General features: G+C 36.4%; 1 protein-coding gene across 1 annotated transcript in view; it reads right to left on the bottom strand.

Moving 5' to 3' along the window:
* The window catches only part of LOC148124272 (vomeronasal type-2 receptor 26-like), a 27,523-nt gene extending 13,819 nt beyond the window's left edge, over positions 1–13,704 (bottom strand). The window contains exons 1-2 of the mRNA XM_087917258.1: positions 13,633–13,704; positions 2,618–2,857 (exon numbers count right to left, since the gene is read on the bottom strand). Coding sequence (XP_087773384.1) covers positions 2,618–2,857; positions 13,633–13,704 — 312 coding nt within the window. The remainder of the gene's footprint in view (positions 1–2,617; positions 2,858–13,632) is intronic.
* Between the last annotated feature and the right edge of the window lie 982 nt (positions 13,705–14,686).

Here is a 14,686-nt window from a genome sequence, read left to right on the forward strand (position 1 = left end):
TCATTGTGGTGGTTTTTGTGTGGATGTATGTTGAGACAAAAGTCAATCATATTGTGGTCACTGCTGGAAAAGGGTTCTTTAGTTTGTATTCCACTCCTCTACTCGTTGCAGAATACCTTATGCCACCAGACTTTAAATACTAGACCTAGTCAACCTAGAACTACGTAGCCTTCAGTCTGATCAAAGTATAGTACATAAAATGATATATTGTAATGTCTTACCAGCTTCAACCATAACAATACAAGAGCACACAACAGATACAAACTCAAGGTAAAAAGCTTCGAACTTGATTGCAGGAAATAGGACTTCAGCAACAGAGTAGTCAAAGTCTGGAATACCTGACTCTGTGGTTTCTTCCCTGAACCCCAAAAACTTTAACCTTAGACTTTCTACAATTGACCTCACTCCTTTCCTAAGAGGTCTGTAGGGGGCGTGCATAAGCGCACCAACATGCCTACTGTCCTTGTCCTATTGTTTCTTTTATTTTTCTTATATGTATCCACGTATTCATAACTGTCATGCCCCTTGTGGAGACTGACTCTGAGGAAGAGGAGGAACAGCCAACAGGGAGTGGGAGTGTGGCTCCAGAGGTGGTGGAGGAGCTTGGGGAAGGGAAGAGGCCAGCTGAACAGTCAGTGGAGGATCCAGGGCCATCCCCTATCCATCCGAGGTCATGCAGGGAGGAGAGGATCAGGGAAAAGCAAGGTCTACTCAGGAGGAGATTACCATGATCCTCCTCATGGCTTGCATCAGGGAGCTAGGATTATAAGTTTGTAACTGCAAAGTTAGAATTGCTGGAATGAAAGTTTAATGTTTACTTTGAAAAAGGTTTATCTTTGCTGGCATTCTTCCCATGGACTCTCCTCGGTTACTTTCCTGGAGTTTATGATTAGTTATCTTGGCTTGCTTCAGAACTTTCATCAATGTGAGGTTTTTTGGTTTTCTTTTTGCCTCATTATTTACTATTGTGACTTTAAACTGTGCCTAATAAAAGAGTGAAGTTAAGCTGAAGGCATTACCGGACTTTAATGTATGTTTTGGGTTTGGGGTTATTTTGAGAGACTATGGTCATCACAATAACTATGTTTTTACTTATACCTATTATCTTGTAAGCAATAGACAAACCAAATAAAATAAATAAAATAAAATAAATAAACATGGCACAACATGGGAAAGTAAAACCATGAGGATATCTACAGTCTGCATTTAAAAGACAAATTTTGAAGACAACGAAGTCCACATTTTGGACAGAGAAGACTGCTGGTTTGAAAGAGGGATCAAAGAGACCCTATGTCAAAATTGATCAGCTCTCCCTCAACAGAGGTGGTGGGATACCACATAATCTATCTCCAGTCTACTACACAGTCCTTTAAAGCCTTTATACCTGATCATCCTTTATTTTGCATTAGCAAATGTTACCTGCCACGTTGATTGAATGAAATGCTTCTGCCTCCTCGGATCAATTTTTTGACCATTGTTGAGTTGGGAGGCATGCAAGGCCCTCAGAGCATGTGCCACAGCATAGACTGCATTGTAGATGCTGTAACTAAGTCCACCCATGGTGGTCTCAAAGACAGAATTAGGAAGAGTGTCCAGCTTCTCTTCTCCAGTGCAGATCCTCACAGCATTCTCATTTGAAATATCACTAGAAAATGAGCATTCAAATACATCTTTCCAGAAATCCCTAATAAACCCATTCTCTTTTTCAAAAATTGGGTTTTTCGTCTGAATAAATTGATGGAATCCTATTAGCTCTTTTGAATGAAGTGCAAAGGAAATTGCACCATGGAGAAAATCAATGGGCAATCGTCTTTGCATTAGAATAGAGGTGAATTCCATTTGAGCTGTCATGATCCAAACTTTGGCTTTTCTCTCCTTTGGAATATCGTCAGAATCTAAAACAGAGAGCATCGTCCTCAACATCACTATGCTTGAAGTTTCACCATTAAAGATCACAGCAATGACTGTACTCCCCATGATTATTTTATATAATTTATCTGCTTTCTCAATCATTTCAGCAGCTTCATTACCATACATCATTTGGGGAAGACATTCTGTAAAGTCGAAGCAGATTCCTCTCTCTGAAAACATGGAAAGACTCTTTTGAATGAACCTCTCTCTATCTTCCTCAAACTTAGAAATCATTCCAGCCCAGATCCATCCAAAATGCAAGAGTAAGTACAGGATTCCTTTAAGTTGGTGGATCTCATCAGGGAACATCCATTTTACAAAAAGTGCTGAATTGTCATTATATGTCAAGGGTGGTGATCCAAATGTGATCTAAGTGGGGAAAAGACAGAAGAACCAGAGCTTTTTTTTAGAAAAAAATATAAAGGACTAATGCATATATCTTTATGTACTAACTGGGGCTGAGTCCATGTTCCAGGCAAGTCCCTAATAATGAAATTTTTACCAACTAATGTCTGCAAATGTAGTACTGCTCATCAAGCAAAAAGTAGAATCCTTTCTTCGTAATCTTCATATCTACTAACTTCCTCGACATTAAATAACCATATTTTTTGCTTCCAGAATGCTTTTCACAAGAGTGATTATCAGGACTCAACATTTGAAAATAATACACTTGTGGACTTCCCATCTTGCTCCATATTTTACTCACCTGGGGAAATTTATAGTTGCACAGAGTGGTTGCAATATTGAGACAGGTTTTGGTCTGGGGTCCTCCAATGATGGCCACCACATTCGTCTGGTCATTACATTTGTAATTTGGGATAAATTTATCTTTTGTAGATAGAAATTCCATTGCTAAAAGGTAAGTTGTATAATCCTCAGGATAGTTGGTAGCGATGTGGAAACCGAGGCTAACGTTGGACAAAATCCCAGAATTTTCATTGATGTCCTTTACAGCAAATGCCAGAGCCAAAGTGTGTTGGTAATTTTGGGTGAGGAACCTTCAGTGAGAATTATAAACTGAATGAATATACTTCTGCTTTAGATTCAGACAGTAAATATTTTAAATATATATACACACACACATTTAAAATATCTACTGTCTGAAGATATATAGTGTCTGTCATACACACAATGCATACATAGTTAGTGTGTGCATATATGTGTGTTTGTACTTGCATACATATCTACTTACACGCAAAAAGAAATATCTGGAAAACCATAATTTGATTATATGATAGGGAATCATAGATAGGGTGGATCAGTAAGCTAAAATCGAACCGAGAAAGGATTTGTACCCTGCTTTCTTCTGTATTTAAGATTCTTCTTCTGTACCAAGATTTTAAATTCATGATAAAATATCTCTTCCAGAATGAATTTGGATGCTAAGATAGTATTTGATTTCAGTTTGGTCTATATTTTGCCCAATGTTTTCTAAGAGCAGGAAGTCAGTTCCATTTTTCCACCATAGAATTGTAAACTCTAGAAAAGTTTCTAAAACACATCAGAGGGCTTAGTATTTTAATTTTTGTTTGAGATGAAATGTGAAGAAGCTTGGGATTGTACTGAGGAGATCTCCAAGTTTTGTACTTTTCAATCTTTTTAGTGTCCTAGAAAGTTGATTTGTCTCAATTTAACCTCCAGTGATTGAATCACCTGAATTTCTCCCACTCATATGGAATTAAAAATGGCTAACCATGGACACTGGATTAGCATACTGACCACTAACAACTGAAATATTTCAACAGAAAAATGGAACATAGATAATACAGTATAGGTAGAAATAAGGAAAATAAAAAGAGAAGCTGGAGGAGTAGTAACAGGGAGATACTTACATGTACTGATCAAGTACTTCATGAGAAGGAAGGCTTTGGAAAGTGATTTCATTTGTAAGAAAGAGGACTTGATAAATAATTGCAGCAATGATTAAGTCTCCAGACTGATAATACTTGTGAATGACTGGAAGAGGACTACTGAGCTTGCAATTGTAAATAGGAGAAATTAACAGGGTAGGAAAAAAGGATAAAACTACAGTCCTGATCATAACCAACTCAGTGTAATATATAGTCATTATAGACATTAAAGAGCAACTGCTATGTTACCATTCAACCAAAGCCATGGGTTGGGCACTCATTTACGTTACAAAAGATAATACAATGAAGGTTATCTGGAATTAAGACAAGGATGCATCACAGATCAAACACAAAACCTTCTTTTTCTCCATGAAGGCAGTTCTTTATATTTCTGAGCATATGGGAATACTATGTAATGTCTTAATCTTAGGGTCATAATTTTGTCAGTGCCTACTGAAATTCCCTTGAGAGATAGAGTAGAAGGGACACTGACTATACTTAATTAGTAATCAGTACTATTATTTTTTCCAAAAGTACTGTCTTTGAAGAATATAAGAAGGAAGCATGTTTACCACATCTCAGTACTCACTGCAATACTGCTATGAACCTTTGAAACTAATACACAAAGTAGAAAATGGTGCAGTGGGAGGTTATATCCATGAAGAAGAAAGCAAAATACAATTAGAAAGAAAAAGAAACATGTCTGTTGAGGTCATAGTGTATTCTTCTTTGTAAAATACAGGATCTACCTTATAAAGTGGTACTGTAGCAATTACTTAAGCTTTAGAAGGATTTACTGATCCCATATCCCATAAGCCTGTGCATTTTGTTAAGTGGGACCTAGCAGGAAAGCACTTTCTGCCCTGGTCTTATCTTGGAGATCATTCTTGCTCTCAAGATGTGGCTGGCCCCAATCAAGTCATCCTTCTGGACGGCCCTAAAAAGACCAGAAAGTCAAATATCCTGGGGATCATTTCTTAGAGGGGATCCTACAACATCATGTTATATGACAGAAAGTGGTCTGTCTTGACATGACACAATATGATATTTAATTGAAGTGCGCTGTCTGTTATCCTGTTTTTCCATTTAGTTTCTATCTTTGTAAATTAGTATGGAATAAACCAACAAATGGAAGTTAAAATCAAATACTAATCTACTTTTGCAAGCAACTGCTATTTTTATTTTTTGATCTTTTTTGTTCTTTTTTCTTTATCTTTCTTCTGCCATTTATAAAAAACAGCAAGTAGCAATCTAATGGAGATTTCACTTTTTAGTATGTAGCTCAAGAAAGAAACAGTTATTACACCACAAAACAATTCCATCCATTTTACAGTTATTTATTACAGATTAGATAGCTCAAGATTTTCAGTCACCATAATACCGATTAAAAATTTAACCCCGTTTATATTATTAAATCATCCATATATTCAATATATTCCTTTCCTTACCCATTTGGTAAGTTATCTTCCTTTCTGGACATTGTCTACAGTCATAGCAGCAGGATAATGTCCCTTCTATTTTTACCTTACTGTAGCCAAAAGGACATTTCCCATTACAGATGGAAAGAGGAATTGGAAATCTTTCACATGAAGAGCTTACAGGTTGGAAGTGTTTATTTTATCAGGTATATATACCCTAACTTTTCATATCCTCAACAAAACTAAGTGTCCCATTTCCCCATTTTCTTTTCTTTTAAATTTTATAAAGATTATACTCGGAATATTGCATCCAATTTTGGTTGCCACAATATAAAAAGATGTGGAGAGTATAGAGAGGGTGCAGAGAAGTGCAATCAAGATGATTAGGGATTGGAGGCTAAAATATATGCAGAACAGTTGCAAGCAGTCTTCCAATATCTCAGGGCCTTCTACAAAGAAGTGGCATTCAACCTATTCTCCAAAGCACCTGAAGGCAGGACAAGAAGCAATGGATGGAAACTAAGTAAAGAGAGAACCAATTTAGAATTAAGGAGAAATTTCCTGACAGTTAGAACAATTAATGGGTGGAATGGCTTGCTCAAGAATTTCTGCATCCTCCAACACGAGACATTTTAAAGAAGAGATTGGACAACCATTTGTTTGAACTGCTGTAGGGTTTCCCGAATAAAGGGGGTTGGACTAGAATATCTCCCAAGTTATTCTGTTATTTCCCCAACCAGCATGCTGAAGTTGGGAGTTGAAATCCACACCTCATAAAACTTGATGGGTTGAAGAAACACTTGTTTAAATGTTCCTTTTTTTCTTGTTTCTTTGAATTGTGGTCAATTCTGAGACTCTGCCTGGAGAAGTTTTCTTACAAAGTTTTTCAGAAGTGATTTGTTATTTCCTCGTTTCTAGAGTGAGAAGATGCCCAAAATCATTCAACTGTGGTTGTGGAAGGACTAGAACCATACGTTCTCCTTAATGATGTGCATTAAAGATTTGCTGATAATTCCCTCACTCAACTTTTGCCACAAAAATGCTTATTTAGGGAGAAGGTGGAGCCACGTCGCTGCGATACAGCTGCAATCTCAGGGCTCTGAGATTGCAGCTGATATCTTCGCCCCTGGTCAGTCCTATTGGACCTAAACCGTCCCGTAGAGATGGTGATAGTAAGGAGTGCGTTCTGCTGATCCCAGGGACATCACAAAGACCCTGGCTGATCCAGAAGAAGCCCCTTTACCATCGGCGGAGAGGCAGACATTAAGCTGCTGAAGCTGTGACAGCTCCGGAAGGAAGAGGCAGAAAGAGAAAGTGTATTGGCTTTTGAGAATCTTTTTTGTGGGGGGACTTAAGGACACTTTAAAATGAGAAGAATTCTGTAAGACTTTGGACAAAAAAATGATGAAATTGGTTTAGCAGCGATTTTTTAAAGAGAATGTCAAACTGAGGCTTGGCTTTTTACTTTTACTTTTGTTTTCATTGAACTTTTATTGTGATCTAGTAACTGTAACTAGACTGGTTTTTTCTCTTATATTTATCTAATTTTTCTTTCTTTTTTTTCTCCCTTTTGACTGTTAATAGTTTTTTTTTAATAGAATAGAGGCTCCCTTTAGTAATTCTTTTAATTATATATATATACATGTATATTTCCTTTCTTTATTAGACATTTTTCGGGAGAGAAAGGGGGGTGGATTAAAGAAACTTTGTAACACTGCCAACTAGAGGCTTCAAAATACTTTATTGGAAGTTGAGAGGACTGTGAAGAAATCCTTTTTCAAGGACACTGGAACTTGATAAGATAGAGGGAAGAACACTGGAGAATGTTTTAACAGGTGTTCTTTGGAACTTCTATTATTAATTGATTACTTGAAGCTTGGCTTTGGAATCTGTGGAGAAGCCATAATAAGAGCTTTGGACAATTAAATAAGGTGCTTTCCTTTTTACTTTTTCTTAGCTGTTCCATCCCTCCTCTTCAACCCCACAGTGTCTTGTAATAATTGTGTGTGTGTGTGTGTGTGTGTGTGTGTGTGTGTGTGTGTATATTCTTGTTTGACTTTATTTTTATTTTTCCCCTTAAAAGGAAAGCCTCAGAATACTTTTCTTTTTTCTCATTGGGATTTTTGCCTTTTCTATTTTCATTTTTTATTTACTTCTATGGTTATTTTTTTATTTTTATTTTTTGAGACCTTATATTTGGGTTAAGGTGTGAAGAACCTGAAGAATTCCTTTCTTCTTCTTTTTTAATTTTTATTATTGCTTTTTTAATTATTGCTTTTTAATATTACTGGGTTTTACTCCTTTTTTCTTTTTTCTTATTTATCATTCTTAATTTTTATTTTTGAATTACAATTGACTATCCCATAATAGGATTAAAGTTTAGAAGAATCTGAAGAATCTCCTCCTTTTTCTTTTTAATTTTCTTTTTCTCCTTCCCTTTTTAATTCTGGACTCTTTATTTTTTATTGGCTTTTCTTTTTTATGGTTTTCTTCTTCCCAATTGGATTATAATTGGCTACCCTACTGATTGGATTAAAGGAGCTTAAAGATTCTGAGTTACTCAAATGAGTAAGAAAACTTTACCTTCTGGCAGTTCAACTTCTGCTCCTGCTTCTCCATCAACTGCCTATCAATAATGGCAAGCAAGATAAAGTACAAATGGACCTAACGACGATTATACAAGGAATACAAGAAATCAAAACGAATATTGCGAAGACTGATGAAAAATTTGAAAATTTTCAACAAATGATGGCGAAACATGAGGAGAGACTCCAAAAAATTGAGGAGAAAGACAAACAAAGAGATGAGACAATTGGAAATATCATTAGCAAATTAACAATGGTTGAACAAGATATAACTGGGATGTTGAAGTGGGAGGTGGATAGGTCAGAATTTTATCTCAGGTTTAAAAATATAGAAGAAGAAAAAGGACAAGATTTGGCGGCTGTAATGATAGAAATTTTGGCTGGATCTTTGGAGATAACAGAGGAAAAGATGATGGATGGAGTAGATGAGATATACTGTGTCTTCACAAGATATGCGATGAGGAATAAGCTACCAAGAGAGGTTCATGTCAGATTTACTAAAAAGACTATTAAAACACAAATATTACAAGTCACAAGAGATAAGGTGTTGAAATTCAAAGACAAAGAGATTGTGGTTTTAAAACAAGTGACCAGAAGAGTGAGAGAGATGAGAAGAGAATATCGATTTTTGACCAAAAAGTTATTGGAAAAAGAGGTGAATTATAGATGGTTGATTCCAGAAGGATTAATGTTTATATGGCCAGAACAGAGTCATAGAATCAACTCAACTGAGAAAGCAGAAACATTCTACAATGAATTTTTTGGAAGAAGAGAAATAGAGGCAGAAAAAGAGACCATCTCAACTGAACCTCAAGAAGACCAGATGGAAACAGGAAAAGAAGAAGATGCGGTAGGTGGACAAATGGAGACCAAAGAACAACGTGAAGTAAGATCTAGAAGAACTATTAGACCTAAATATAAAACATAACCATGGAGGAAAAAAAATTGATTTCTATGAATATAAATGGATTGAACTCAGCTATTAAAAGAAGAAAAATCTTTCATAAATTAGAGAAATTAAAATTTGATATAACTTGCCTACAAGAAGTACATATTAAAAAACAACATCAACGATTATTGGTACAACCAAAACTGGGGAAAATTTTTACCTCCTTGACTAACTGTAAGAAAAGAGGAGTGGTCCTGTACATTAAAGAAACTATTGCAGCAAAATTGATTTATACTGATGAAGATGGAAGAGTACTAATGGTTGAAATAGTGAATAACAATATAAAAACACTGCTGGTTGCAATTTATGCTCCGAACGATAAACAAGAAGAATTTTATAAAAAGTTACATATGAAATCAATTGGACTGGACTATATCAATATAATTATGATGGGAGATTTCAATGGAATTGTAGATAATAAACTGGACTATATAGCGACAGCAAAATAGAAAGACTCTCCCTAAATCCTTTTTTAAAATGATAGATGAATTAAACTTAAAAGATATATGGAGAGAAAGAAATGGTAAAACCCAGCAATATACTTTTTATTCAAATAGACATTTATCATGGTCCAGAATAGATATGATTTGGACTTCATCAGAATTAATATCTAATATTCAAGAAATAAATATTGAAACGGGTATATGGGCAGACCATAACCCAATGACAATTAAATGGAAAGGACAAAGAAGAAGATCTAGATGGACATTAAACAATACTATTTTAAAGGAAAAAGATTTTACACAATGGATGGGCAAAGAATTGGCTTTCTTCTTCAGTGAAAATAAAAAAAAAGATACTTCAATGCAGAATGTTTGGGATACAATGAAGGCATATGTGAGAGGGTTAATAATAGACTATACAAAGAAAAAGAATATTAGGAAGAGGCAAACTATTAAAGCTTTAGAAGATGATTATAAAAAACTGGAAAAAGAGTTTCAGAATATGCCACAGAAAAAAGATATTAAATTTAAAATAGATATAACTAAACATAAGATGGGTCAGGCAGAGAAAGAAGAATTGGCACAAAAAATTAGAAGTGCTAAACAGAACTATTTTGAAGATGCAAACAAACCAGGTAGATGGCTAGCATACAATCTGAGAAAGGAGAAAGAATCTAGGAAAATAGTACAGTTAATAGATGATCAAGGCCAAATGTGTTATGGTAATAAGGAGAAAAAGACAATTATCCAAGACTTTTATGGACAATTATATAAGCAGGAGGAATTTGATGAGGAAAGAATTAAGCTTTATTTACAAAATGCTAACCTACCTAAGATATCCGAAAAGACTGAAAAAATATTAGGAAGTACTATAACAATGATGGAATTAACGGAAGCATTTAATAGGCAGAATAATGGAAAAGCACCAGGCCCAGACGGGCTCCCGGCAGAATTTTATAAAAAATTACAAGAATCGTTGAGCACTCCACTATTAGAAGTTATGAATGAAGCCATGTTAAATAAGAAAATACCCAAAACATGGCCAGAAGCTTATATCACACTTATTCCAAAGGAAGGGGCTGATCCATCACAAATTAAGAACTATAGACCTATTTCTTTACTGAATACAGACTATAAATTTTTTGCTTCCATCTTGGCAGAAAGGCTCAAAAGATACCTAAATAACTTTATTCATCCTGACCAGAATGGATTCCTGCCAAAGAGACAAATTAAGGATAATATGAGGGTAATTCTGGACACTTTGGAATATTACGAGGCGCATCCTGAAAAACAAATGGCTTTGATATTTTTAGATGCCCAAAAGGCATTTGATAATGTGAACTGGAGATTCATGTTTTTGTTATTGGAACAAATGGGCTTTGCTAGAAACTTTATTCAAGCAAAAGAAGCCATATATGATAAACAAACGACAAAAGTAATTATAGAGGGAGATTTTACAGACTCTATTAATATAAGAAAAGGCACAAGACAAGGATGCCCATTATCACCTTTGTTATTTGTATTGACTTTGGAAGTGTTGAATAGAAACATTAGAGAGGATCCAAATATAAATGGAATGATAATTAAGAAGGAGGAATTTAAATTGCAAGCCTTCGCGGACGATTTGGTTTTTATTTTGGAAGATCCTCTAGGAACAGCTTTAAAACTATTGGAAAAGATAGAGATGTATGGTGAGATGGCGGGTTTGAAAATAAACAAAGATAAAACAAAGATCTTGACAAAGAATATGTTACTAAAACAAAGAAATGAACTGGCAGATTTACTGAAAATTCAAGTTACGAATAAGGTTAAATATTTGGGGATACATTTGACACCAAGATGCACTAAATTGAAAGAGAATAACTATATTAAACTTAAACAACAGATAGCATCTGATTTGAAGAAATGGGAAAACATTTCTATATCAATTGTCATTGATAGGTAGAATTTCAACAATCAAGATGAATATTTTACCCAGAATTTTATATTTGTTCCAAGCCATACCAATTAGGCTTGGTAAAGATTACTTTGAAGAATTAAATAAAATTGTGTTGAAGTTTATATGGCAAGGTAAGAAAGCGAAAATAAATTTAAAACTTCTACAAGATGCTAGAATTAGAGGAGGTTTTGGCCTTCCGAATTGGGAGTTGTATTACCAAGCTGCAAATTTAATGTGGGTTAAAGAATGGATAACATTAAGAAAGACTAGATTGTTGACTCTAGAGGGGCATGATTTATTACTGGGATGGCATGCTTTTCTGTGGTATAAGGGAACTAAATCGCAGGGCTATTTTAGAAGGCATTATATAAGGGAGTCTTTATGGTTGAACTGGGAGAAAATTAAGAGAAAATGTTATTTGAAAATCCCAGTCTGGCTATCAACTATTGAAGCTTTTTCTTATCCTATAATATATGAGAAGGAACAAACAGATATGGGGAAATATTGGATGAAAAGAGTGAACTTAAAACAATGCAAAAACTAGAAGAACAAGGCATAAAGAAGAATTGGTTTTCATATGCACAAATACATTCAAGGTATCTTATAGATTCTAAAACAGGGGGATTTTATGACAAATTGACTGATTTAGAAAGGATCATGACAGGTACTGATGAAAAAGTGATTAAAAAATTATACAGTTATTTGTTGGAAATTATACTAGAGGAGGAACAAGTTAAAGAAACGATGATTGTTTGGGGGAAGAATTTTGGATATGGGATTGATTTGGAGAAATGGGAAAAATTGTGGTCTCAAAATTATAAAATGACAATGTCAACAGCTTATAAAGAAAACTTGTATAAGATGTTTTACAGGTGGCATTTTCCCCCGACAAGAATTGCAAGAATGTTCAAGAACAAATCTGAAAAGTGCTGGAAATGTCATCAGATACCTGGCTCATACTATCATATGTGGTGGACTTGTGAGGACGCTAGAAAATATTGGACTAAAATTCGCATATGGTTGGAAAAAATGACAAAGACACATATAGACTTGAAACCAGAGATTTTTTTATTGGGAATCTTACCTGATATATATAATAAAAACTTGAAGTATTTGATTGTAAATGTATTAACAGCGGCTAGGATTGTATTTGCTAAAAACTGGAAGAGTGAGAAAACTCCATCAGAGGAAGAAATTATTAAGAAAATATTGGATTGGGCTGAAATGAGTAAATTGACATTTGAAATTAGAGAACAAGAAGATAAACAATTTTATGAAGTTTGGGATCTTTTTTATCAATGGTTAGATAATAAAGCATAATAATAGAACATTCAGACTTAGCATAAACAATTTTTTCTCTTCTTTTCTTTTGATATTATCTTTATAAAACATTATCAAGATAGATTTGGTATGATCTCATGATTTATTGCAAAATAAACTAAGTAAACTATAGTTATCTCGTTAAAGTATGAATTAATAAAATTATAGATAAATGATTTTTTAGTGATGATATTAGGTTATATAATTATTCATTGATAATATGAGCTATTATGTAATATAATTATATTAGTGACTAGGAAATGGATGCACAAAAAAAAGTGGTAAACCAACCGATGCACCATTTGTAAATTTATGAAGGATGATATTTTTATTTTTTATGTGGTATGTCTATGTTGTTTTGTTGTTAAAATAAAACACTTAAAAAAAAATCCCACAATGCGTCCAACTCCGGGTCTGACAGGGAATATATCTGACCCATTGGCAATTTTGCATCAGGCAGCAAGTCGATTGGACAGTCATATGCCCAATGCAGAGGCAACTGATCTGCCTCCTTCTCCCCAATCACATCAGCAAAACTCCGCAGGTAGATCCAGGTCCACAGGCATAGCCACACTCCCTGCACAGGAGCGCAAGCAATAGTTGGTGCACTTCCTATCAAGGAACTGCACAGCTCCAGACGACCAGACAATCTGTGGTTAATGGGCCTTTAATCACTCCAAACCCAGCATCGCTGGAAAATGAGGCATTGCGGTAACGTAGAACATGGTTTCCTCCACATGCTGCCCAATACACATGCAAAGGGTTTTTACTGCAGCAACTACAGGTCCCAAATGAAGGGGCCAACCCTCAATCAGCTCTACCATTACTGGTGGGGAAACCTGTTGCTGAGGAATGAACCACTGCTCTACAAAATGAGCATCCATGAAATTGGCTGTGGCCCCTGAGTTGACCAAGGCTTGGATCTCCACTGCTCCCACACCAGGCACGAGCATACTTGCTTTCAGCACAAGATGCTTCACCAATAACAATTGTGGTGGAGATGTGAAAGGTGGCGAGAATGGCAAGGTTGGTGAAGATGGCTGGCCTGAGGACTTTACACCCTGACCTACAGAACCCCATAGGCTGAGCAATGCTTGTTTCCCACCACCCCAGGCGTCGCTGCTGTGGATGTCTTAACAGGACACTTGGTCGCAAAATGGCACTCGATTGCCACAATAGAGGCATAAACCATCACGACAATGTCTCTCCTTTTCTACTTGAATCAGGCGAGGGCGGCCAGCCCCCAACTGCATGGGTTCTTTCAAAGGCATTTCCACCAAGGGCGCCATCTTGCTGGAAACAGATACAGTCTCTGTCCATCATCACACCCGTCGCTGTTGAAGTCTAGCAATGATACGAAGACACAGATGCATGAGCTCCTGATGGATGCGAGGGCGTTCAGTGCGCGCCAACTCATCCAGGAGCTCCAACGACAAACCCTCCTGGACCTGGTCTAATATGCTGCCTCATTCCATTGTACACCCTGAGCAACCACCTGAAAACTAGCAATATAATCCATGAGTGAGCCAATTCCTTGCTTCAACTCTCTCAAACGTCTGTTTGCTGTTTGGCTTCGAACAGGGTCCTCAAACATGGCCTGAAACTAATGGCAAAACTCAGCGTAATTGTCTAACACCTGGTTGGGCTGAGTCAGCAGATGCATCGCCCAACATGCTGCAGAGCCTGACAACAAACTAATCAAAAACCCCACCTTATCCCAGAGAGTGGAAAAGTCCTCAGGCTGAAGGCTCATGTAAAGCTGGCACTGCCCAAAAAATGCTGGAAATTGGGCCAGCGAACCACCAAATTTATCTGGCACTGCCACTGGGCATTTTCGGCGAGGCCAGGCAGCTTACATTTGTGCCACCTGTGCAGTCAAAAGAGCCACTTCCTGGGGCAATCTCTGCTCTGAGCTGATCCATGGTCACCCCACAAAAGTAAAAATAACTTGAAGGGGTGGCTAGAATCAAAATGTGATGACCCGTAGTCTCTCAAAATAACGCAAAACCCCAAACATACATTAAAGTCCAGTAATGCCTTCAACTTAACTTCACTGTTTTATTAGGCACAGTTTAAAGTCACAAAAGTCAATAATGAGGCAAAAAGAAAACCAAAAATCTCCACATTGATGGATGGGGATGGGCCTGGATCCTCCTCTGACTGTTCAGCCGGCCTCTGCCCTTCCCCAACCTCCTCCACCACCTCTAGAGCCACACTCCCACTCCCTGTTGGCTGTTCTTCCTCTTCCGCAGAGTCAGTCTCCACCAGGGG

Source organism: Pseudonaja textilis, chromosome Z, assembly GCF_049901715.1.
Source record: "Pseudonaja textilis isolate UNSWEBS1 chromosome Z, rPseTex1.2, whole genome shotgun sequence".
In the NCBI taxonomy this organism is placed as follows: Eukaryota; Metazoa; Chordata; class Lepidosauria; order Squamata; family Elapidae; genus Pseudonaja; species Pseudonaja textilis.